The 25,572-nt window shown below is 40.3% G+C and overlaps 1 protein-coding gene across 1 annotated transcript; it reads right to left on the reverse strand.

The window, feature by feature from the left end:
* Positions 1-1,704: 1,704 nt before the first annotated feature.
* BMS1 (BMS1 ribosome biogenesis factor) lies at positions 1,705-24,737 on the reverse strand. Its single transcript, XM_069019254.1, has 23 exons — positions 24,617-24,737; positions 24,049-24,291; positions 23,471-23,661; positions 23,026-23,105; positions 21,409-21,597; positions 20,783-20,925; positions 19,426-19,547; positions 18,492-18,688; positions 17,646-17,782; positions 16,334-17,160; positions 15,417-15,518; positions 14,329-14,486; positions 13,717-13,798; positions 12,675-12,751; positions 11,462-11,644; positions 9,866-10,054; positions 8,628-8,808; positions 8,059-8,117; positions 5,825-5,947; positions 4,638-4,785; positions 3,581-3,756; positions 2,928-3,089; positions 1,705-2,226 (listed from the first exon to the last, which is right to left on the reverse strand). The coding sequence occupies exons 2-23, from the start codon at positions 24,222-24,224 to the stop codon at positions 1,990-1,992; spliced, it is 3,939 nt and encodes a 1,312-aa protein (XP_068875355.1). The 5' UTR covers positions 24,225-24,291; positions 24,617-24,737; the 3' UTR covers positions 1,705-1,989.
* Between the last annotated feature and the right edge of the window lie 835 nt (positions 24,738-25,572).

Raw genomic sequence — 25,572 nt, forward strand, 5'->3', positions numbered from 1 at the left:
CTGCTTATTAAACTTTTCTTCATTTTAAAAAAGTCTGTTAAATTTACAACATTTTCTGTCCCATTGAAGAAGGCTACCTAAGCAGAAAAAAAACCCAAAAACACAAGACCAAAAAGTATAATCCAAAATAAGTATCTTGTACCCTGTCTTCCCAGGTGAAACATTTTCACGCTCAGTTGTCTCTCCAAGTGCTTCTCTCCACAATGAAAAGAAGACTGAAGTCCTCCATTTTTGTCTCTGGGAGAGCTATTATGGATAAACCAGATCTAAGTTATTTTTCATTACATCCACAAGCAAATGAGAAAACCTGAAGTCAATTGTTGCAGTGGTAACTTCCCAGGCACTCAAAAAAACAGCTGCTTGTCAGAGGTGAACGTATGGAAGACGCAAACAACAGCACCTAAAGTGGAAGTTTGCTCAAAACAGCATAAAAATAGGGTTAATAGGAAACACTTCCTTGATGGCTTAGGTTAGACCTAGCCTAGCACAGTTGGGCAGAAGCAGAAACAACCCTGCAGAAACAAAGTCATGGTGAACCATCCTGTACTACTCTGTGGGGCAAAATGCCAACAATTCTGTTGTAAATCTCTGAAGGCAGCAGTTGTCTATTCAGCAGAGACTCTTCAATTATTCAAATATAAATTATGTTTTCATATTCACGTGACTACATCTGAATCTCACAGGGGAAAAAAAAAATTAATGACAAATTAATTTGAGTCAGGCGTCAGCCTAGTATCATATAGACAAAGATGGAAGCATTAGAATTTCAGTATCAGTAAACAGAACATTATGAGATTAATTAAGAAAATCCCAAAATACTAAATGTTTAAAAAAAACTCTACAGACCCATTCAACCAAAAGCTTTTGTGTGAGGTAGCCTGATCCCGCATGGGATCTCACATCTGAGATAGCAAGTATTACTACAGTGTAATAGTAATGAATTTCAGCTTGATGACAAAGAGTAAACTTATTCAGGAAGGAGACCAAGAAATTACTGATATTATCTGCCCAACTGCCTGTTTGAGGATGAAGTATTAAAAATAGGCATATCATAGTAACTACTTGATGCCATATATGGCATAAAAAATAACTCTTCTGCTCTTCCAACAGAATGATTGTTCAAGGCCTTCTGTCATGCAGAGAAAGACTTCAAATCTCAGTTAATTTAACAGGATTGAAACCATTTACCACCTCTTCTCTCCATTCATCTTAAGCTTAACAATGTACCATGAAACCAAGCTGGTTGGACACAGGAAGATGTTCCCAAAGGAAGCAAGTTACCCTGTTGGTGTTTACCCCACAGAAAACCACAGAGTAGCTACACACATTCGGGAAAGGTCTGATACCGTTTGCCCAGAACGCTGCAGTCAGTGAGGGATCTACTGACAGGGTACCAAAACTGGCCAAGTAACACAAGATCTGGATGCAACACTATTCTGAAGATCTGCTAAATAACCTAGTGAGAAGTGGAAAAAACTGAGATACTTTCATGCTAGGACAGATGATCTAAGCACAGGAGTGAGCTACTCTGATCAAAGATAAAGAATTTCCAAAACTCCCACCCAGTAATAGTTGATCTTCACACCTTTTTTCCAAGGGCAAGATTTAGGTAATAGCTCAAATTAAGGAACATATTTAGAGACATTCAGAGGAGTTTTCTTCCACTGAAGTCCATTAAGACAAAACACAAACAATATTCTGTAATTGACATTAAAATACTTTATTGGCTAGACAGAATGTGCAGTATGCATAGAAATATACTGAAATACAAAGTCCTCCAGAATACTCCTATATAAAAACCAAAATTCATACTTCTACATCTTATTTATATACATTACCAAATGTATTCAAGAGTGTGAATAAGGTCATATTTGCATTTCTTTCTTCTCTTGAAAGTACATCTGGTGTAGTCCAAGGCCTTTTTGTTTCTTCAAGAGAAAATTGCACAGCTACCCTATTTCCTCATTTGACCTGAAATCTGATGAAATTTTACATACTCTTCTCTCCCTTACTAGATCCTTTCAAGCTTGACTTCTGTCTCTTTTTCTCCCTCTGTCCCAGTATGCGATAGACTTTTTTCTTAGCCTCCTTTTGCCTCTTGAATTTCTGTTCATCCTCCTTCTGCTTAACTTTGAGATATTCTTTAAGCTGTTCCCGATGTTTTACTTTGGCTTTCTTTATCTTGTAATTATTCACTGTACTCAAAGCACTGAGCAGGGCTGATATCTAAAACAGAAAATAGATAATCAATATACGTGCAGCTCAGTTTTGGTGAGCAAGAAACAGTTTAACCTCAGCACAGACACACATAATGAATCAGAGATTCAAGGCAAGTTCCTAATTATCTCTGCACTTGTTACCCAATTTCTAAAATGGTTTAATTATTTATCCTGTTAGGAAGTTAATCAAAGCTTTAATTTTTGTGAACTCTGATTTTGGTTAGATAGCTTTTAAAAGGTTATGCCGAATTGCTACTACAGAACACTTAAACTGCAGTTAGGAAATTCTTGCCTCTGCAAGCACGCTAATGCTCAGTTTTGGAAGAGGAGTATTTGCTTCAAATCCTCTGTTAATAATGCATGGCAGTGACAAGTCAAATAAAAAACTGCAGCTGCCAATTTAAGTCACCCATAATATGAGAGCACTAAATCCAAGTGAAATACCTTGCGAGTGCTGTGACAAGGACAAAAGTCATAATTAGGTGACCTACTAGTCTAAAAAATAGACACCATCCACTCAGTGACAGTTCCATATACATACTGTGTGCCCAACAGGAACAAAATAAATTGCAAGTGATCATTTTTCACTAGGAACATATATATCTTTAGCATTAGCAGTAGATTCAAGTGCCAAAACAATAGTAAGCAAAGCTTTAAACAACACATTTACCCTTCAGGAGTCCTTGTTTCAGAGTAAGTGATAATTACCTTCTTTTCATGAGGCTCCCTGATAACAGCTGGTCTCCACTGGTCTTTTGGAGTCTTGCCTTTCTTCTCAAGATTCTTAGGCTTGTTTTTAAAAGGCAGAGCCTTCTGCAATGCTTTAGGAATGTGGAGCTTATTGAAATGCCTCTTCTCCCTCACAATAGGCTAAAAGAATGAATATAAAACATATATAAGACTCATGATCTTAAAAAGCTTTTATTTAATTTTTCATCTTTCAGTGGGAAAAAAACCCACAAAACACCACAAACCAAAAAAGAAAGACACACCCCTCAAAATAAACCCCAAACCAAACAAACCACAAAAAAACCAAAAGTCAAAAAACCAGCATTCTCTGACATCCTCGGACTGAACTGTGAATGGTGTGTTCACCCCAATTACCACAGCAGAAGTCTCAATAAGCTTCTGGAGAAGATTTCTACCCTGCAGATTACTTTATAAACTTTAACTGACCCACAGCAATCTGCTCTCAACTGTTTCATTCCCATCTCATGCCAGGACTGTGCCTTGTGGATAAAAATTTGAAGCCACACATGCATGTGTATGAACATGTATTTATACTGCTCTCAGTTTGCACAGGTCTGAGACACACTGCAAATTTGACTGATTTTTAAAAACAAAACGAAAGAGAAATATACCTTATAGAGAGAATCCTTGTTTTGTTTCAGTTTGATGCCTTGCTCATACCTCAGCTGGCCTGTTGTCTTCATCCCACTCCAAGTATCTTTCTCACCTGCTGGTTTCAGCAAGGAAGTTACGGGGTTATAAAACGTTGGGATAGAAACAGGATACCAAGTCCTCACGAAAACAATATCTGAAAGAAAAGAGAACGTTACTTGGCTCTAAAACAAGAGTTCATCACATCCACATTCTAAGCAAAGACTGCCTGAACAGAACAGATACTACACCACATGCTAGCACTGTGTTTGGTATATAGACCAAATGTCTTCAACTTTTGGTAAAAGCAATGCAAAGCCCCCTAAAGGCATGAACACACATTCCTGAAAAGCAGGCAGCTGAATACCATCCCATTCATCATTCATATTCAAGAGCAAGCAAGAGAATTCATATATGTACATGTGCCTGTATAATTACTGACAAAACCAATTTTATTTTCCTTTGCCCATTTTTATAGAAGAACGAACTTGCTTTTATTTAGCACAATCCATGATTTTGGTGTGTTTAGGAAAACAGGTCATATAAATCTAAATAAGTATAAACTCATATTCTCAACATCACAGTGACACTCAGCAAACAGAGGAGATAACTATCCTCTGCATAATTTCCCCAAAAGGCTACAGAAAAAAGTTAACTGGAGTTAAAATGCCAGTCCTTGGATTTCTCAGAAAAGTGTGCTTCTAGCACTTGTACCACTAAATTCAATTCATCATGTTCAAGGAGAAAGGCTGTGTAAAGCACTAAAACCATGCCGTGAAAAGCATTAAAACACTTGAAGATACATATCTTCAACTCAAGCCTTTTCATCTGCATACTATATGGTTTCTGAGTATAACTGAAAGAAATCCAACATAAAATATACTTCTTTTTTAATTTCACTCTGTGTCTCACAAGGTATTTCTTACTCTTATGAATTCACATCTCAATTATCAGATCCCAGAATTCTGAGACACGGCTTTGCAATCTGTGAAGAAGGATGAAAGTTGTGTGATAACTTACATGGAAAGTGCAACTTACCACTCATCAGCAACTTGTCTTCAAATGTTGCTCTGAAAGCACCCACGGGAGTTCGGAGGGCCTTTTTGATCTGTCCTCGGATACCACTCACACTACGGATCGCTGCACCTTCGAACTTAGCCACTTCCAACTGAGAGTTAAACATTCCCTGAAAATGTGAATTACCCACCATCATTCAAGATGCTAAGTCTCCCTCTGTGACCCACGTAGGCCACAAAAACATAATTCCCACAAGCATATCTTATAAAGAAACAGGAGGAGCATAGCACTGTCTTTAGACTTAGAGTGCTGATCATACCAAAAACCCACTGAGCTGATTTTAGATGAACTACTGAAAGCAATCTACTTAGTCATACATCACAGGCAAGGTTTCTAAGCATTAAACACATATATTTAAAATTCCAAAACAGAACGTATCTACAGAAGCCCTACAGTTCTCCTTTAGAGTAATTTGCGGGAACACAGGATACCTTAAAAACAAGCAAGCTGCCTTAACTTGCTAGCTATGAGATTCTAATACAACACAGTTCTTCAAGGTTTGTGCTTCTTTCATATATCACAAGAAAGGAAGAAAAAAATCTCTCTATGCCTAGTGCAAATACTTGAGTGCTTCACTGTTGTGATCACTGCTTAGCTGCTTGTTGCCCCAAATGCAGAATAATCTAACCTCTCCCTGAGCCTGAAAGCCCAGCTAAGCACAGAGGGAAGGTCAGTGAACACTCCCTTCTGCAGCACTTCCTACTCCAAACACTTCTGTAACCGTAACTGAGAACTCCTAAGCACTGCCAGAAGTCTCCTTTGACTCCAGAGTAGAAATTTAGTGGGATCAAACTGACGAATGACACCAGGGAAAGATTTACATTCTCCAAAGGTGTCTGCCACTGCTCATCAGTGGGTTTTAGGAAGAAAGCAGGGGGTGGGAAGAAAGAAAATCATACTGAATGTGAACCAGGAGACTATTCCAGAATTTTTGTCTGGTTAACAATAATTCATATTCCTTGGCTAATAGTCAGTACCTTTAAGAGATCACATGGAAGAGAGCTCAAAAAACCACAAGCAGCTCCTGAGATCCAGAACAGCATTCAACAAGAACTGAGAACTTCTGCCTCAGGAAAGACAATCCCAGGTTGCATTCCTTCCTAAAATCAGTACATCCAGTTTTACAGTATACATACCTACACACTTACCTTAATAAAACAAGTGTTCTTAAAAATTTTGAATGGAAAACCAGTTAGCTTTAATTTCTTTACAATAGTTATGGATTTGTCTAAATCCAGCACAACTCCTGTCGCAGCAATCCGGAAGTCAGGCTGAAACATCAGAGATGAAAGACACTGCTGAATGTGTATTTCTCAAACAGCAAAGACACCACTTCAAATCACAGAATCATAAAATAGTTTGGATTGGAAGGTCATCTAGATGACCTCTAAAGGTCACCTAGTCCCATGCCCCCGAAGTGAGCAGGAACATCTTCCACTAAATCAGGTTGCTCAGAGCCCCGTCCAATCTGTCCCTGAATACTTCCAGGGACAGGGCATCCACAACCTCTCTCATCAACCTATTCGTTTTTTACCACCCTTGTTGTAAAAAGCAAGTTCCTCATATCTAGTCTAAATCAACCCTCTTAATTTAAAACCATTCCCCCTTGTCCTATCACAGCAGGCCCTGATAAGTTTATCCCCATACTTCTTGTAAGTCCCCTTTACGTACTGAAAGGCTGCAATGAGATCTCCCCAGAGCTTTCTCTTCTCTGTCATGAACAACCCCAACTCTCTCAGCCTTTCCTCCTAGGAGAGGTGCTCCATCCCTTCAATCACCTTTGTGGCCATCCTCTGGACCTGCTCCAACAGGTCCCTGTCTTTCCTGTGCTGAGGGCCCCAAGGCTGTACGTGGTACCCCAGCTGGGGTCTCATCAGAGTAGAGCAGATGGGCAGAATCCCCTCCCTCGCCCTGCTGCTGCTCTTGCTGCAGCCCAGGATGTGATTTGCTCTCTGGGCTGCAAGTTCACATGGCCATAGCATGTCCAGCCTCTCGTCCACCAGAATCCCCAAGTCCTTCTGAGCAGGGGCTGCTCTCAATCCCTTCATTGCATAATCTGTTCTGACACTGGGGGTTACCCCAACTCTGGTGCGGGACCTTGCACCAGCCCTTGTTGAACCTTATGGGGTTCCCACAGGACCACTTCTCAAGGTTCCCCTGGATAGCATTCCATTCCTCAGGCACATCAGACACAGCACTCAGCTTGGTGGTGCCTGAAAACTTGCTGAGGGTCCACTCAAACCCACTGCCTGTGTCGCCAATGGAGACATCAAACAGTGCTGGTCCCAGTACAGATCCCTGAGGGACACTACTTGTCACCACTGCACATCAGGACACTGAGCTGTTGACCACTACCCTGCAGATCAGGCCATTCAACCAACTCCTCATCCACTAAACAGTCCACCCATTGAATGAGTATCCTTCCAGCTTAGAGAGAAGGATGTTGTGGGGCACCTGCACTCCACATTTCACTTTTAAGAGTTCAGAATTTCTAACCTTTGCAGAAGTACCACAGCATGAAAAATGCAGATTGACTAGTACAGACTAGTTGAGGTGCTGCTGACACAACATTCCTACCGTTCACTAATGAGATTTCCAGAACTGCCATTCTAATTACCTTGGAAACAATCTAAAAGCCCTTGTGATCTACCTCACTATGTTCTCTTGATGGAGCAGAATCTTACTCAGACAGAAAGTCTCAAAGGAGAAGAGCTTTGTGCACTGCTCTAAGTCACTATATTATGCTAGGGACACATGATGAAAATAGCTTTTTAAAACATGTAAAAAGACAACTGTGCAATAGGACTTGAAGGCATATTTTAGGAAGGAGATAATCACCACTCTAATTACTGTCAAGCTCATTACAATACCATGCAAAGCTTTTGTGACCAACTGTCTGCAAACATGAATCTACCTTTGATTAATATATATCTAACAACGATCATGTCTGATAAATACTGCTTTAACACTATTTAAATTGGAATTATGGAATGGTTTGGTTTTGAAGGGACCTCAAAGATCATCTAGTTCCAATACCATGGGCACCTTACACTAGATCAGGCTGTTCAGGGCCCCACGCAACCTGGCCCTGAATCCTTCCAAGGATGGGGCATCCATAACTTCTCTGGGAAACTTGTGCCACCCACTTCACCACCCTCACAGTAAACAATCTCTTTCTGAAATTGGTATAAAAAAATTAAAAACCTCCATACAGTTTCCCACCTCAACACAATACACCTTTCAAAAGCTTGAGTCCGGCTACTTTCTCAGTTCCTACTACTACACTGCTTTATCATATGTAAACCTTCTTCCCAAAACATATCTATTTTACCCAAATATCTATGGAAAGCATTAAACAACATTCTGTGGTAAAAAAACCTACCGTTGTGCCACTGACAGACTGAACTGCCAAAAATCCTGTCCCCTGAGGAGTGATGGGCCCTAAAAGAAAATGAAATTTAGAAACTTCTGGAAAATTCTACTACACAATATCTAGCCCCTATTTCAATTCCAAAAGCTTAGAAATACACAACAAATATACTCAATGAAGAAAACCAAAGTTTAAAGCACTCGAACTATTGCTCACATATAAAGCCCCATGGAAGTCAAAGGAACAGTTAACAAGAAGTTACTCATGCAGGGTCTGGGCCCACAATGCATGCAAAGTCTCTCTGCACACAGCCAACAAATCAGGCTCCTCTTTGATATGCTACAACTTACCAGAATGCTCAGAATTTGATTAAAAGCCAAGCCATTCACAAATCAGTTAAGTAATTCCCAAATACTAGACAACTGCCTATTTTCCCATACTATTTGGTGTTATTTTATGTTCCATGGGGAAATTTAAAAGACTTCTCATTCCAAAAGCTGAATTTCCTGATACATCCTGCAAAGCTTGAGGCTTTCACACCGATTAAGTGACCCAGGACAGCAACTCCAGCACAGCCTCACCCCAGAAAGCTGCCCCGCAGTGCATGTGCTGTGGGGTGTACTTCAGCAGCCGGTGCCGCCCGTTGTGGTCCTCCATGTAGAACATGGGGATGGTCTGGAAGCGCCTCCACCCCAGCGAGAGGATTAAGGGATCGCGGGTCTTCAGTATCTTCTTGTACCACCGGTGCTTCTTCAGGCGCAGCTAATTAGAAGAGAAGGTGAACCATGCTATGTTGGGAAATAGAATTATTGGGATCAATAAAAGAACTGTGCAAGCAATAGGCCTGGAAGTTTTAGGCTTGTGTGTGAGAAAACTTTCCATGGGAAAGTCCCTGTGTGAAAGATCACAAGCAGGCCTGAGAAACAGAGAGGGAGTGAAAAACTTGCAGTTGTACTATCCGGGAGTGAACGAGGGAGATGAGCACTGAATTCTTTTGATCATAACAAGACTATGGAAACTTGCCAATGTAAGTCCAATTATGTAGAAATAGAAATGTGTTTTGATAAACTTTAAGCCACTTAGGAGTTAACAAGCTGGTATACTATATAAGTGCCTTTGGACTGCTAATAAATGGAGTTTTATGGAGTTTGCTTTATCAACCATATTGGTTTGGACTGTTTCTCTCTCCCCCCGCCGGGGCCCGGGCTCCTCGTCCCGCTGAGCTTCTAACAATGCTACTACAGGATAGCAACAGTGATTCTGAAATTCAAGCCTTAACTTTTCAGGAATGGTTGAAAGCAATTTCTATCTAAGCTAGAATCTTTTATACACTAAGCTTTATCTTTGTTCATCTTCAAACATTCTCACCAACATTAGGTTGACTGGAAAAATCAATCAGTATTTCACTCACTCTGAAGCCATGTTTGTATGCATATAAGCAAGTATTATATTAAACATACATCTATATACGTGCTAGTAACTTTTCTGTAATCACTTGTATATAGATCATGAAGGTCAGAGTACAATTAAGGTTTGCAATTCAGCAATCACAGTATCAGACCTTAGTCCTGAGACACCTCTGCAGCTCAACATTAAACAACAGTAACTTTTTCTGGTATCCAATTAAGCCTGTAAAGATCCAGAATCTGCTACTGTGGAATTACAGTTTGTGTCAAAAGCAAATCCCCTATTCAAGAGACAAGGATAGAAGTTTCTCTTGGTGTTTACTGTGTTTTCAGTAAACAGATAGCAGTAACTCCAGACACCCTGAAGCACACCTGTACCAACATAAAATGCACTCACCCCTTTGGCTACATACCTGTACATAGCCCACATTTCCTTCGCTGTTGCCTAGACCACCCAGGATGATAGGATAATGAGGATCAAAATTCAGGACAAATTCACACGGCACATTCTCAATCTCTATTCGAACATACATCCCAGGCCTGAATCCCTCATACTGCACTCTGGTCTCATCATCTTGATCTTCAAATTCCGCTCGATTGAGCTGTGTGACAAAGAGAAAGCCACCGTGCGTTTCACAAAATTCAAATATTAACAACTTGTTCATGAAGGGCCGGTTCTATTTAAAACATGCTAACATTTATATGAATCTTTTTGGGAAAGATCTAATAGGTTTTGTGGCTTTTTATTCAGAGCAAGATCTCTACCACCACAAAACCCCTCCAATTTGAAATCCCAAGCAGGCCTTTTAGTCTACTTGAAAGACAGTACCCAAGAGAAGCGAATGACTGAGTGACTTCTGATACGCCTTTCACAATGGTGACTTGGGATTTTAAAGATACAACTGCCAAAAGTACATTTTTTGATTCAGGAGCCCAAGCACCTTTTAAAGTTAATGTCCTGATCTTTAAGGTGGCACTTTATGAGGATGCTGCGCTCCTATCTTACCCGGCAGTTTAACAATATTTTTGTGCATCCTCACGCTGTACATCATCAAAAGCTCTTCTGTACCATGTGATAAGGATGTAGATACTGTGCAAATATTTAAGAAGACATCCTGGTGAATAACAGAAGCCTCAGCCTCCTGTTCTAGCTTCTGATGTTTAGCCACCCATAAGACACTGAATTTTTTACCGGAATGTCCTTCTTTGCCCTTTAAGTGCTCTCCATACATCAGCATACCAGAGCTCGTACTATCCTTTATGGCAGAGGCTAATACAAGGAGGTAAGGATTAATTTAACAACTATTTAGGGCAAAATTTTGTCAGAAGACAAGACAGTGAAGCTATTAGCAATGTAAGGCAGTGTTCTCCCGAGTCAGTCAAAGAAAGAAGCTACTTTTAAGCTTACAAGTGCTTACGTAAGAAAACAAAGGCCTGGAACAAAATCAACACCTCACATTCTGGATACAGTTATGCTGAAGACTTCTACCACACATACAGAGCAATGGTCATCAGTATTTCTTCCTCAAAATAACTTCACAGTTGGATGAAAAAGACTGTCACACAGAATTTAATTATCCATTAATAACACTGCAAAATATCACACTAAAAATAATACTGGGAAAATATATGGCACAAATTTATATGAGAAAGATGTTCACCTTCCTACGCATAAAAGGATGGCTTTTTTATATTTAAAAACTTTTTAAGTAGTTGAAGTTTAGATGATACATTTTGGCTTATTCAGTGACTTAAAGTATGGTTAACTAGTGCACTCAGTTTAAATTAAGCTTTAATTTGTTTGGCTCCTTTGCTTATTTTCCTTTCCAGCTAACAGAATCAAAAAGTTCAAGCACAAAAAAATCACAAGCATGTATTTCTTTGTGTGTACCTTCTGAAATAGCTCCTGAGCATCACCTGTGTCTCCAGGAAAATACCTTTGGGGGGCAAACTGTGGAGTATTTTTGAAGACATATAGCCAGATAAATTGTCAAATTAGCAGATTTTACCTGTGCTTGTTTATGCATTTCTTCTTTGAGATCATCAAAGTATGTGGTGTCCCCTTCATCATATTCTGCATCAAACATTTCTTTAAGTTTTCTTTTCTTGTCCATGCGCTCCTTTTTCTTTTCCTCCTCCTCAGGTTCTGGTTTGGATATTTTTTCATCTTCCTCCTCTTCTTCACTTCCAGACTAATCAAGAGTAAGTTGTCAAACATGTAAAATAGTTCACTGAAAACAACCCATTCTGATCAACACTTTCATAGGTATTATTTAAACAATACTTGTACAGATATTATTTAACAATACTTTTTTATTGTGCCAGTTATTAGACACCAGAAAAAATTTCAATTTTAGACAGATATTAGTAAGCTATTCATACAAGGAGACATAACTTCAGCAAGGACCAAAAGATCTCATTATGTAATCATATCCCTTTTCACTGACAAAGCTTTCTTGACTAAACATCATTTTAACATAAGGGAACAGACCCTAGAACTGACCTACCTGTTATTCTACAGCTAATATAAGCATATATAATAGAGAAGGGAAAACAAAGTAACTGTTGATAGCATTGAGCAATACTGTGCTGGAAGGCAGCACTCTAGAGACCAGAGAGGAGGGCATTTGTTTACAGACCATTTGAAAACTGACAAAATTATGCCATTATCCTCAATTTTACAACAAAATGCAAAGCCATCAAGTTGCTCAGTCAAAAAAAAAATTGTTTTTTTCAGTTTGTATTGTCACAGACAACTACAGCTCTGTTCTTGGAAGACATCCAAGCCACAGCATAACATTGCTTCCACCAGCCTCCTTTATGCAGATAAGAGGAATGAACTAGGAAACTGTGTCAAGTTTCCACGATTTGTTGTGTTTAAACAGAGTACTACAATCTTCTGCATCAGATGAGATGACACAGTACAAAGTTGCAATTACATTTGGTTTTAAAATACTTCTGTCATGCCTCCTGATCCCCCAGCTCTTGATTAAGCCTGACACCTACTGTTAAGTAAGTGAGGTGACTTCTACATAATTATCTTAAAACAAAAATTCAGGCTCAGACTAAAAACATGCCATTCTAGATACATATCTTTTCTTCAGTGCTACCATTGATTCCCTTCCTATTGATTCTATGAACACTGGATGTATTACATAGGACACTTGATCAGAAACTCATACACATGTATGTTGCTAAAGAACATAAAAATGTAGATCAGACCTCCTCTCCTCCAGCAGCAGCCTTTCCTTTGTGCACAACCCCGGTTTCAAGATCTTCAAAATCTCCATACAGCTCTTCTGCAACAACAAGCACCCAAGACATGTGGCCATTAGTTAACCATTCTGCTGTACTGCCCCACACCATCTATCATGTGCTCAGTACTGTGCATTCCTCAGTATTGCTGTGCAGATTCGTTTCAGACCTAATATTTTTGATTTCTATCAGGTTTTATATATTTGTTCTGCCCTCTCTACAGCTTCAGCTGAAAATTCCCAGCTGAACTCCAGTGACTCCTCCTTTAGCCTTTCAATACCTTTATGATTTAAAAAATGTAAATAAAGTTTAGATCATCCCAAAGGACCACCAGTACATTAGTTTGCACTCTAGTGACACAAGACACCAGCAGAGCAATTGAGCTCCCATGTTTAACTTTATAAAAGAATAAAATTAAATATAGCTGATAATTTTTAGGTTAAAAACAAATGCTTATAGAAGCCTGTCAAACCACAATCATGATGCATGTAAGATACAGCCATATTATTAAAATTTCTAAAGTATTTCCTAATTTAAAAAAAAAACAAACAAAACAAAACCAACACCTCCAAAACATCTGAAGACAGATCTCACTTTTCAGTCAAATGTAATGGCAAGTTTGTCTTTTCATTAAAGAATAGTTTCTGTTTATTTCTACCATGACTACCCAAAAGAATAAACCACACATGACGAATAGCTGAACTCAGATACATAACTCAAAGCCAGCATGTCCAAGTGTGGAGACTAAGGACTCCATTTCATAATTTAAATTACATACTCTATTTTTCAGAAAGTAAATTTCCAGAAATTGTGGTACTTGCCTACTATTTCTACAGAGATTTACAGCAATGCATAATTATATTAGTATCTACGTAATAATTTATATAATAGCTTGAAAAAACCTGTAAGTATAGCACTAAGGCAAAATACTCTATATACATAACTAAAAAGTCATACTTTTCTTAAAAATCCTGTATACATGAATCATTTTTAGAAGTCTTAGACATACCATCTTCCTCCAACAGCTTTGCTGCATCTTTATCATCCTCCCACTTTCCAGTAACAAAGCAGTCTCGAATACTGCTCACAACCTGCAAAACGATAGCATCATTGCCTTGCACAGCTACAGCTTATCATCAACAGAAATGTTCCCCAAGACATTCCCACTCCCCATCAGAGAGACCACTTCAGAGACAAGTGCAGCTCCACATCAAGACACCATTACCAAAACCACACAATGCCTCCCTGAAAGCAGGAATTTGAACCCTATCTAAATCTTGCCCAAAGGTCTTTACCAAGATCTCTACCCTACATTGTATTTTCACACTGTATTTTCACTTGGGTCTCCCCTGCTTTTTACTTTTTGGTAAATAAAGAGCAAACTATTATCCACCAAGTATTCAAGTGAGCCAAGCATTAAAGTGATTTACTGTAACTTGCCACTCTTGTAAGAACAGATCTTGGAATCTGTTACTTACAGTGACAGCAAGTGGCAGAATATAAGACACTGTGGCCATAGCTCCCACAGGTCTGTTTCAATGACAACTCAGTCGTACTTTATGAGACACAGCCAGGACAGAATCAGGAAGAACATGCAGAAGCAGTTATCCAATGGCATTACCTCTTCTAAATCCCAATCTTGCAGCTTTTCTATCAGAAACTTGGAGCAGTCAAGAGCATTAGCCTTCTGTTTGGATGCTTTGTCTGGACGGCTGACACGGAACAAACCTCCAAGTTCATCATCTGCATCCTCACTCTCCTCGTCCTCATCCTCGACAGCTAAACCAAACACAAAGGCTGTGACGATCTCCCCCAGAGCACGTGCATGAAATTCATTACCCACCTCTCTTCTTATGTTTCACAACAGCTGCAGCAGTTTATTGAGGAAATAAAAGAACCCAACTGGAATGGTTTTAAATGTAAAAGCCTGAAGAAAAAAGTACACTGATCCAGTTGTTTTCATAACTGGAATAATCTAAAAAAATATTGCCCAATAAGTAAACACAGGACACTTGTTCAATATCATACATTGGAACAATTCCAAAATGATCTACAAACGGGAAGGACGTGTGGCTTCTCTGTAAATCAAGAATACCAGACTAGAGAATCTGTCAGAAAGAAAACCTTGTGAAAGGTTTACAAAAGCCAAATTCTCATTGTGTTCTACAAAGGTTCTGCACAATGAGATTTGTACACTCAGACAACCACAGGAAAAGTGCTAATTAAACAGGATAAATTATGTAAATAGCAATTTTCTCTTCCTTTTAAACCAGCTATTTTTTCTTTGACAAACACCTGATACTAAATCACATCTAAGAGACTATTCCACAGGCAGTCTGAGACAGAAATTCCTGAAACCAGCCAACAGACAACATCCCTTTATGAAACACAATTACCACAATGGATTTGCATAATATCTGTCAGATGATTATATAAATGACCAAACCTTAAATGTTTGGAAGAAATAGCTGTACCAGAAAACATGAGTAACAACAGAGTAGTTTGGAAAATGAATTCAAAATGCTTTTTATGGGAGAAGTAAAAACTGTCTTCGTATTACAATCATTAGTGAAAATGAGCATCAGCAATTAAAAAGTCAATTAACTTTCCTCAAGCCAAAAGAAAGTGCTCAAGTATTCAGACTTGAACACTTGGTAGCAGCTGAAAAGCCACCATATATTGCAGACAAGTTTCCAAACAGATTTGTACCTGTTCCATATACAAGTTTACGAAGATTGGGGGTTGATCGCTGCTGTCTCAGAAAGGCCTCAGCTGCCTTCTGTGTGAGATCCTCTTTCCACTTGAGTGCACCTGAAAAGGGAAAAAAGTCTACATTCTACCTCCAGAAAAGAACAAGAATTAGGAGCTACAAAAATAATTTTAGTAAGGACATGACAAGAGGCTTAGGAAGTGTAGACACAACCCACAGTTTCTTTTGCTCATACTCCATATATACACAGAAACATAAACTGTGGATAACAAATTATACCACTGTTTGGTTTTTTTTTTTACAAAATTTTAAGAACTTATTAACAACAGTAACAGATTTGACCATGTTCACAATGCTAAGTGACTTCTTCACAGACTTACAGAATGTTCAAGGTTGGGAGGGACTTCTAGATGTCCCCTTGTACTGCCCCACTGCTTAAGCAGTCTCACCTAAGGCAGGTTGCTCAGCATCGTGTCAGGATGGTGTTTGAACATCTCCAAAGATGAAGATTCCTGTTCCAGTGCTCAGTGAGTAGTTAATGCATTTTAGTAACACTCCCCCAAGCATGTTTTAGTCATTCTAGATGTAGTAAAGCATCATAATTTGTTTTACACACATAGCTATAAAGATTAAAGAGAAGTATACGCAAAATCAATGAAGTTTATAAAATGAATCACCTCTGTTTTAGAGGAAGGAAACATGACACTGCATACTACAATGCAAATGACAGGCTTAACAGCAGGTATTTCTAGCTTTCCTAACTTGAAGTTTGCTACTTAAGAACTATATATAAATACATACACACATATATATATATATACATGACAGGCAACATTACAGAGTATTCACTAATTATATCCTTTAACAATTAATCCAATTTAAAATGGACAGTAAAAATCAAATATTTATAGTATACCTGTTGTGTCAGCAGAAAGATCTATTTTTTCTTCATACTCCTCTTCCTCTCTGAGTAGATTCTCCACATCATCATCCTCAGTATCTACAGCTTTAAGTTTAGTCTGTCTAACACTATCAGCCTTCTTTCCTTGACTGTGCCAAAACCCATTCCTATTTGACTCTTCAGTGTCTAATTCCTCATGTGATCTTCCATCATCACCCTCTTCAAGGGAAGAGTCCTCATCATCAGATTCTGATGCCTCTTCTGCAGTGCAGTTTCCTGAATCTGTAGTGAGCACTGCTTTTCTTTTGGGACTGTGATCTGAGATTTGTGATTTCGTTTCTGTACGTTCACTGTTCATATCACACTGCTTATATGCAGCTCTTTTGTTTGCAGCCTCAAATTCACTCTCTGAGCTTTCATCTTCACAAGGCCGTTTTTCATCCCCCTCTTCCTCCTCGTCATCCTCCTCCATCTCACTGTCTTCAGGGGCAGTTTCTCCTTCTTCTTCAGAGCTCATCTCCAGATCATCATCGCTGTCTGCAAATGCTGGCAGTTCATTCACAGCTTCCTCCTCAGCCACCTCTGTTTTCAGACGCTTGGCTCTCCTAACACTCGTCCCTTCCCTCAAGAGCTCTCTCTCACTTTCTTCCTCAGCCTCATTTTCATCATCCCCATCACTTCCATCTTCAGACACTGCTTCTTCTTCTTCCTCTTCTTCTTGGTCATCTTCCTCATCACTTGCTACATCATCATTTTCCTTCTCCTCATCTTCAAATATGGCCTTCCGACGAACTCTTCCAGTCTTCAAATCCACCTGTCTCTCTTCTTTTGGCATCACAAACCTGTTTTCCCAAAGACCACATTTGGGGTAAGATGGTTAAGTACAAGAAAATTTTAATGAAACAATGAAACTTCATGTTAATATTTTTAAACAATTCTACAATTTTTTTTCTAACAAAGCAAGGTTATGGAGGACATTAGAAAGGCACTGGCGTTCCTTAATGTCTCTTTATTCAAGAATATTGAATGTTATAGCCAAAAATCATTCCAATAAATGTCTTCATTTTCCATGGAATGAATTAAAACAGAAATGTTACGTGTATCAGCAAGAAATTCCTGGAAGGCAGGACTACAGTGCTTGCAAAACTTTCTAGTACCAATTATTTCTATCCCAGAATACAGTGTGGCATATGAGTAACCTCAGAAGAGGAAGAATTAGACATTATGTCATTTTACTAGCTGTGCTCTGTTGAGAATTTTTCCTAAATTAGAGCCTGAAATTAGAGATTCATTCGTGCTCAAACACTGCTCAGAATTCAAAACTTACTCTTGTCCTACATCTTCTGAACCCAAGGGTGTAGAGTCCATGAAGAGAGAGACCTTGCTTGATGCCATCTTAACATCAATGGCTGAGTGTGTGGAGATGAGGCTCTGAACAAGTTCGTGATTGGGTCTCACTTCCTCCTGGAAAGACAAGATTTATTTTTTACTTTTCAATTAAAATGAAGAAACAAATGTCTAATGACAGCTATCAGTCTAAACCAGCAGAAATATGCATATGCAAGAAAAAACTGCAGAGCACTTTAAAGAAACATTTTCTCAGAACAGAACAGAAAACTCTCCCTTCCCCCCTTCACATTTCAAGAATATCTATAATATCAACCCAAGAAAAATTAGAGGGACTCCTTCACAGTATACAACCACTACAGTAAATATCAGCGAGCACACATCATCAGAGACCTAAAGGTATTTAACATTTAGCACAATACAGGGGAAAAAAAATTCAGTTTGTTTGTAGGCAAATCTTTTTTTCTTTTTCCCTTTGACCAGTCAAATCCTTAAAGTGTTCTCCCAACAATCACCATGCCTTGCAAAATAAGAGTGATAATAAGTCCAGTACCAGGAGTTTTCATATATCTTAGGTCAATATTTGGGAAGTTATTACACAAACTTTAGGTACTTAATACTAACTGATCTTCCAATGTTTTGTACAATAACAGATAAGAGAAATATCCCTTCTCTGAAATCCCTGAAGGAGAAAAGAAGTTTACCCACTATGGATAGATAAGGATTGATTATTTTAAAGAAGCTTATTTTTAAAAACTTATTTTGGCTCTAAGGATAAAAACTACATTTTCCAAGAGAATTCAAATCACCAACAGCATTCTCTTACCTCTTCTTTTTCATGAGCATGGCTTCCACCAAGGTCAATGTAAACAGCATCTTTATCATACACAATGCCCCCGACTCCTGAAAGAGGGGCATAGACAAGCTTCTCTTTCTCATTTAAGGAACGTTTCTTCTGCTGCTCAGGGAGAGCACAGGGGTCTGGCAGGAAACTCACATCACTTACAGTGAAGTCTCCTACACCTGAGGGGACAGAAAAAGGAAGCAACAAAGTTTGCAGAAAGTTTAGATTCTGAAATTTGTGCAATTCACCATGAAGAGAGTAAAAAAAAGCCAAAAAAAACAAAGGTAAAACAAACAGACAAACAAACCAAACCCAAACATTGTGGCATTCAGTGATTCATCAACAGGAAGCTCTGTACCAAACATCCAATTCCTCTGCCTTCCCACTGAACTTAGAGAAGTATACATAAATTCACCAGAATCCTGCAAAGCTTTGGGTTTGTTTCTTTGCTTGTTTTTAACAGAGGAAAAACAACAACTCACTTTTCTGAGTAGGTCTGTAAATTTATTAATAAAGTATTTCTCAATTTAAACATTTTAATCATTCACTTAAAATATTAAACTATTCAATGAACATGAGAAATACATTACATAAGCCAAATTTACTTTTCATTGTTAGGGCTGGTATGTTTTGCACTTTAAGCACCTTTTAAAGTGATACAACTTTGAAAAACTTTAAATACTGTGAATATTGTGTTTATCAGTGCAACAGAACTGCACAATTAAAAGCAAAACTAATTACAAGATTTATTTTCACAAAAAACATGCATTATGAAAATAATTTTCAAAAACAGAACAGGTATTTATAAAGGTGAAAAATCTGTTGTATAACATACACTTTAAAGATACAAATCATTTCAGCTATGTTGTTTTTCACAGATCAGTACAGAAAGAGTTCTAAGAATCTGATAGATTACCTGGCATATGAATTTGACTTTTGTTTTTTAGGTGTGCTCCTCTCAAGTATCCATACAGTGATATCTTCCTGTCACACTTGGGATTGATTCGAACATCCTCGGGGTTTGTCAGCTCTTCCATTCTACCCAACATTTAAAATGACAGTTAGAATACCCAGCAGTCCCAAGGGTAAATTTTGAAAAAGGTAACTTAAGAAAAGAGAACATCACTGTTGCCACTGCACGATCTGCAGATTCTAATAATCAAAACTGAATGATCATAAGAAAAAAAAAAATGGAAAAAAAAGATCTTCTAAAAACATTTTAAAATTGTATTTTTAAAGTTATACAATAACGTTCAACAATGTATTTCCAGAAGGTTTACTGACATTTCACTGAACATGTACTGCTTTCTTAGCACATGTTAACTACTGTTTATAGGCTTGGCACACACAACCCTCCTCAAATCAATTTTACCATTAGAGGGCAAACAGCTGAATGTCACATTACCCGAAGCCACACAATACCTTCTTTTCCCTAAGAATGGTGGTGAGCAACACAAAAGCTACCACAGAAATAAGACTGGCTGTTTGCAGGCAGAGGAGGGGGAAATTCCTTTCTACCCTGCACATGGGAGGCAGCACAAACAGAGTCAAGGAAGAGAATGGGACACACGTCCTGGCTGCAGATCAGCATAAAGCTGACCCAACAATCATGAAACTGCAACAGTTACAGCAACCTAAAACAACAGTACTGAAAAACTACAGAATGTGGGTTTTGAGTTTTCCCACTCTTTACTTTGTGCATTTTGCAGGTCTTTGCTTACCTACTTTTCTGACAATTTTTCCTGAAGAATTAGAGCTAAAGAAGAGGCTCATTCAAGGCACCTTGGATTATTGTGGGAGTTTAGTCATAACTGTAAGCATTCTGGCAGTAAAATATGAAAGGTGAGGTAATTTCTCAAGTAGGCACAGCTGCCACCAAGATTACTTTTGTGGTCCAAAGAGACTGTGAAGATGGAGCAGACGGGATAGTCCAGAGAACTCAAGACGACTAATTCACCAGCTGTTGTTTAATCACTGGAATGCTGTTTCTTTCCCACAGAAATTCAGTATAATCATCAACAAGCAGAATTATTTTAATTATTCTGTGTTTCCATACTGTTTCCAATATACCAGAGGTATGCACATGATCTGGCACAAGTGAAAACCTCATGGCTGAACGGCACAAACCTGCAGAGGCACTTTCCCTTCCCAAAGCCACCCAGGGAACACCAAGCACCCATTCACAGACAGAGTTGAGGCTATTATTACAGCTTTTTCAACAAACAAGGTGCTATCTAGGCTGATATTGAAGAACAGAGAGAAAAACAACACACCTGTCTGCAAGAACATAGGGGTGAGACGTTTGCCAAGTAAGAGGCCGGAATTTCATAACCGAGATAAAACGCCCCAAATTGTGAATTTCCTGCTTTTGATATTCTCCGTGAACCATCCCAGACAAATAAAACAACTTAGCACCCTAAACACATTAAAAAGACATAAAAACATAAAACATCAATTTAATACCTGTAAAACTAAAAAAAAATATATAGTAATGCAATTCTAGTTTGTAAATCTTAATTGAAAACTGCACATTACAATTGGTTCTGAAAGATCAAACTAATCACTTTACTTCAACATGAAAATTGCCCCCTAAATCTTAATGAAAGACCATTCACATCCTGAAGACCTCATACAGACCTACAAGCAGATCCTCCTTGCACAGAACCTGCATAACAGACCTAGTAGCACATTTCAGCAGGTTATCACACTGGGATAGAGAATAATCACACAAGTACTTTAGCAAATAGAAGAAAGATGAAACAATCTGATATAGTATAAACATTGTTCACTTATCTATTTAAAAGATGTAAGAATGTCATAAACACTTCAGTATTGACCCACTTTTAATTTAGCTTCTATAAAGCAAAATATATGAAAAAAGTAATGTTAAATGTCATACCGGATACACTTCGGTCCAGAATCTGTGCTTTAGCTTCTTTTTAGTCTTCTTTAATTGTTTGTTGTTCTTGAATGTGTCCAAGTGCGTAAGAACTCCCATAATTTTGGGAAAGCCATGTACCTGGCAAATGTTCAGGAATTCAAATGTCTCCATCTCAAATCCAAAGCTGGCATCAATGAGCATTAGAACCTGAAAACACAATATCCACATTTCACTACAGCAATACCACATTGCCCACATGAGCCAATTTCAAAGACCACATCCTTAAACTCTTAAGCTTCTCAGGAACCAAAATTTTGCAAAAGGCTCTGTACTTTATTTGCATATACCCTGAAAACCAACTTTGGCTTTTTATTTGAAGTATGGAACTTGGCTGCTAAAGATGTTCGAGATGCTCTAGGAATGCAGTAACATTCAGTTTAAGATCTGAATAAGTGTCTACCTGCTGAATTTAAAATATGCAAAATTGATTATTTTCCAATATTTTCAGGAACATCTTAAAAAATTAATAAAACTCTTGTATCTGTGTCTTGAATGCACTAATAGCACTAAGGTCAAGTCTTCAGGTAAAATGAAACAAACTTATTTCACTTGTTGCAACTGCTGTTACACATCACTAAAATGCCCTGACACAGGAAAACAGCAGCCAACAGTCACATGAAAATGGAAGCAAAGTTGGTTTAGGGTCTTAACAAAAAAGAACTTAAAGCACACAGGAACTGATGACAGGTCTTCAAGAGCTGATGTAATCTCAGCCCCCTAACAATAAACCCAAACAGATTCTCAGCACCACCTTGGCACACAGAATCAGCAACATCCACCACATCTACTAGCAGAAGTGTATGTATCATTTGGTACATCTCCCTTGCTCAGTAGAAAACATGCAAGTAGAATACCTAGATCAGTGTACACGTTTTTTAGATATTTATATAGTTAATACTTAGACAAGGATCCCAAACCCTAATCAGCTGTAAATAACATATTCCAAATCCACGTGTAAAGTACAATTCTAAACAAATGGATCGTGCATTGGACCCCAGGATCAGTTGATGTAATCCCCTGATCCAAAAGCTGCAAGTAAATTACAACAGTCACCACATTCCACTGAAATCAATTATTTTACTACACAACATTCTTCACAGATGGAGACCTCAGAGTGCATAAAAAAATCCAACTAACAAACTAATACATATTTCTACTTTGAGCATTAGTTGAAAAATTCTTGACTAGAAATCATTTTCAGATTTTATATGGTTTAACCAAATCCCTTAATGAGAAGTCACTGTGTCACCTTGGCTTCTTATAACATCTTCCACTAAAAGTTTACCAGTTGCATTAGCAACGAAGTTTAGTAGCATTTCCTTTCTTTCACATCCTCCCCACCACCACACACACATTTTTTACTTTCCCCCACCCTCCATGATGAGGAAAGTCCCTGGGTTGCTCCAGAACATTAGGTGTATCAAAGATCTTAGGTCCCGTTCTCTTTGAAACCAAAGACAGTTTTGTCTTTGATATCAAAAACTGTGTAGAGAAATCAGACACTGATGCAGTCCAATCAAAAGTAGTATTTTCAATATAAATTATAGTAAGAATCACATTCCATTGTTAACTTACCAAATCAGCAACTTTAGCCAGGTCAATCATTGTGTTAATGTCACATCCACATTCAATAATGGTCAGCCGGCGTTTTTTACCTGAAAAGAGAATTAAGCATCAAAAACTGAAATAGAGGGAGCAAAGCAATTAGGACAGTTTTCTTTCCAGGTCACATTCCTGAAGTTCCTCCAGGATATCTGGCACTCAAATTCTGCATGTAGATCATCCAACATGCACCACAGTAGAGGTGTCTGGTTTACCTGTTTATAATTCTGCTAAAATATAACTTTTTAATTTAAAATTATCAGATCTTCTTTCATTGTAAGTACGCCAGATCACACATCCAAATGATTTCTTCAAAATGACCAAAAATTATGAGAACATGAACACATCCCAGCTCTCAAAGCAAGACAAGTAAGGAGCTCAAAATAAGAATTTCCATTTGTCCTATCTCTGTTCTCACCTGAAACAATTGTAACAGGACCCCGGATTTCAACCAGCTTTTGCCTTGTGAAGTTCTTAATGAGACACTTTATCACAGTGCTCTTCCCAACCTTGGGAGGGCCAACCACAACCACCACCACGGGAGGTGGCTCCAAAGGAGTCCGGTCAACCACAGGAATATGATGCTTCTTAGTCTTCAGATCCTGAGTTCTAAAAAGAAATTTGTAATAAATAAATACAGGAATGTCATGGATTCTTACACGGACATTTACTATTTGAAAGTCTTCGGTATTTGCAAAAGCTTCAACACCAAGGCTGAGCACAAGCACCAACACCAGTAGGCATGTGGAACCCCCACTGAGTCGAAGGAGCTACAGTTTCTTTCCAGTGATTAACACATAACAGCGACGCACAAAGCATCCCACTTCCGACACACACAGGAACTACACCGGGACTGGGTGAATGATGAAAGCCATGCAGACACACCAGTGAAAATTACACTCTGTGTATTTCTGCACAAAGTAACAAAGAAAGCCCAGGCAACACCCATCCCTCCAGCCGCCTCTGCACACTCTATAGACAGTTCCCACTTCTCACCGATGGAAAGTCCTGGCCATCCGCACAGCGGACTGGACTGTAAAGGCTTTGGGGTTTCTCTTCCGTGCATTCTCCTCATCTCCTATTCCCAGGTCATTGAGATAACGTTTCCTTTTCTTCTCTGCCTTTGGTCCGCTATGCTTTGCACGATGCTTCTTCTTCTCTTTTTCCTCCATCTTACTCTTTCAACAGTTGTTCACAATCAGTAAGATTCAGAGCTCCTCCGCGGGACAGCGGGCGCAGCTGGCACAGGAAGAGAGCACAGTTAGCACAGGGCACATGTACACAGCACACCGTGCGAGCACTACCAGACCAACTCACGGAGCTCACTCACGCCCTTCCCGGCCGCACACGGGCTCACGGCGGCCCCCGGGCCAGGGCCGCGGGCTCCGGGCAGGCCGGCAGTGCCCGGCGGGGCGGCCGGCGCTGGGGCACGGCCGATACTCTACCGCGGGCAAAACCGAGCGCCGGCGACCCCGCAGCGGGGAGCTGCCGGGCACACCGCGGGCCCTCAGCTCGGGAAGGGGTCATCCCGAGGGACCGCTCCCCACCAGCAACCACCACATACCTGTGCCGTGCCGTGGGCCCCGGTCCTGCCCGGCTCTGCGCTGTCCCCCGGGCCCGGCGCTGTTCCCCCGGCCCGGCGCTGTCCCCCCGGGCCCGGCGCTGTCCCCGCCGGCCCTGCGCTGTCCCCCCCGGCCCGGCGCTGTCCCCCCGGCCCGGCGCTGTGCCCCCCGGCCCGGCGCTGTGCCCCCCGGTCCTGCGCTGTCCCCCGGGCCCGGCGCTGTCCCCCCCGGTCCTGCGCTGTCCCCCCCGGCCCGGTGCTGTCCCCCCCGGTCCTGCGCTGTCCCCCCGGCCCGGCGCTGTCCCCCCCGGCCCGGTGCTGTCCCCCCCGGTCCTGCGCTGTCCCCCGGGCCCGGCGCTGTCCCCCCCGGCCGTGCGCTGTCCCCCCCGGCCCGGTGCTGTCCCCCCCGGTCCTGCGCTGTCCCCCCGGGCCCTGCGCTGTTCCCCCCGGCCCGGTCCAGCCGCCCGGCCCACGTGGGCTCGCACCGACCGCTCCGTTGCGGAGCCACCCCCTCGGAAACACCGGCTGCGCGCGGAGTTCCGGGCGCGGCGGAGCGCTATTGCCGGCGCACATGGTGTCCCACAGCGGCGGTGGCCCTGCGCCGCCTGTACTGGGAACCGGGAACCGGGAACAGGAACGGGGAGTCGGCCCCTATGAGCGTGTTTAGGAATAAATTACTTTCCCGCAAGCTCTGTGAAAGCCCGCGGTAGCTCCCCGGCGGGGCCGGCCCCACGGCACTGGGGCGGAGGGGGCATGGGGACCTCCAGCTGCCCCCGGGTTCGGGGCAGTCCCCGTATGAGCTGTCAGATGTGGCCCCAGCAATCAATGTGAAAAGATAAAAGCATGAATCCTTGCCAAGGACTATGGGAGGACGAACAAGTCATAGGGTAAAAGCCTATGAAGGGCTTTTCAGTGCAGTGAACACGGACGGAATCACAGAACCACAGAAACAACTGGAA

This window comes from Aphelocoma coerulescens, chromosome 6 (assembly GCF_041296385.1).
Source record: "Aphelocoma coerulescens isolate FSJ_1873_10779 chromosome 6, UR_Acoe_1.0, whole genome shotgun sequence".
NCBI lineage: Eukaryota > Metazoa > Chordata > Aves > Passeriformes > Corvidae > Aphelocoma > Aphelocoma coerulescens.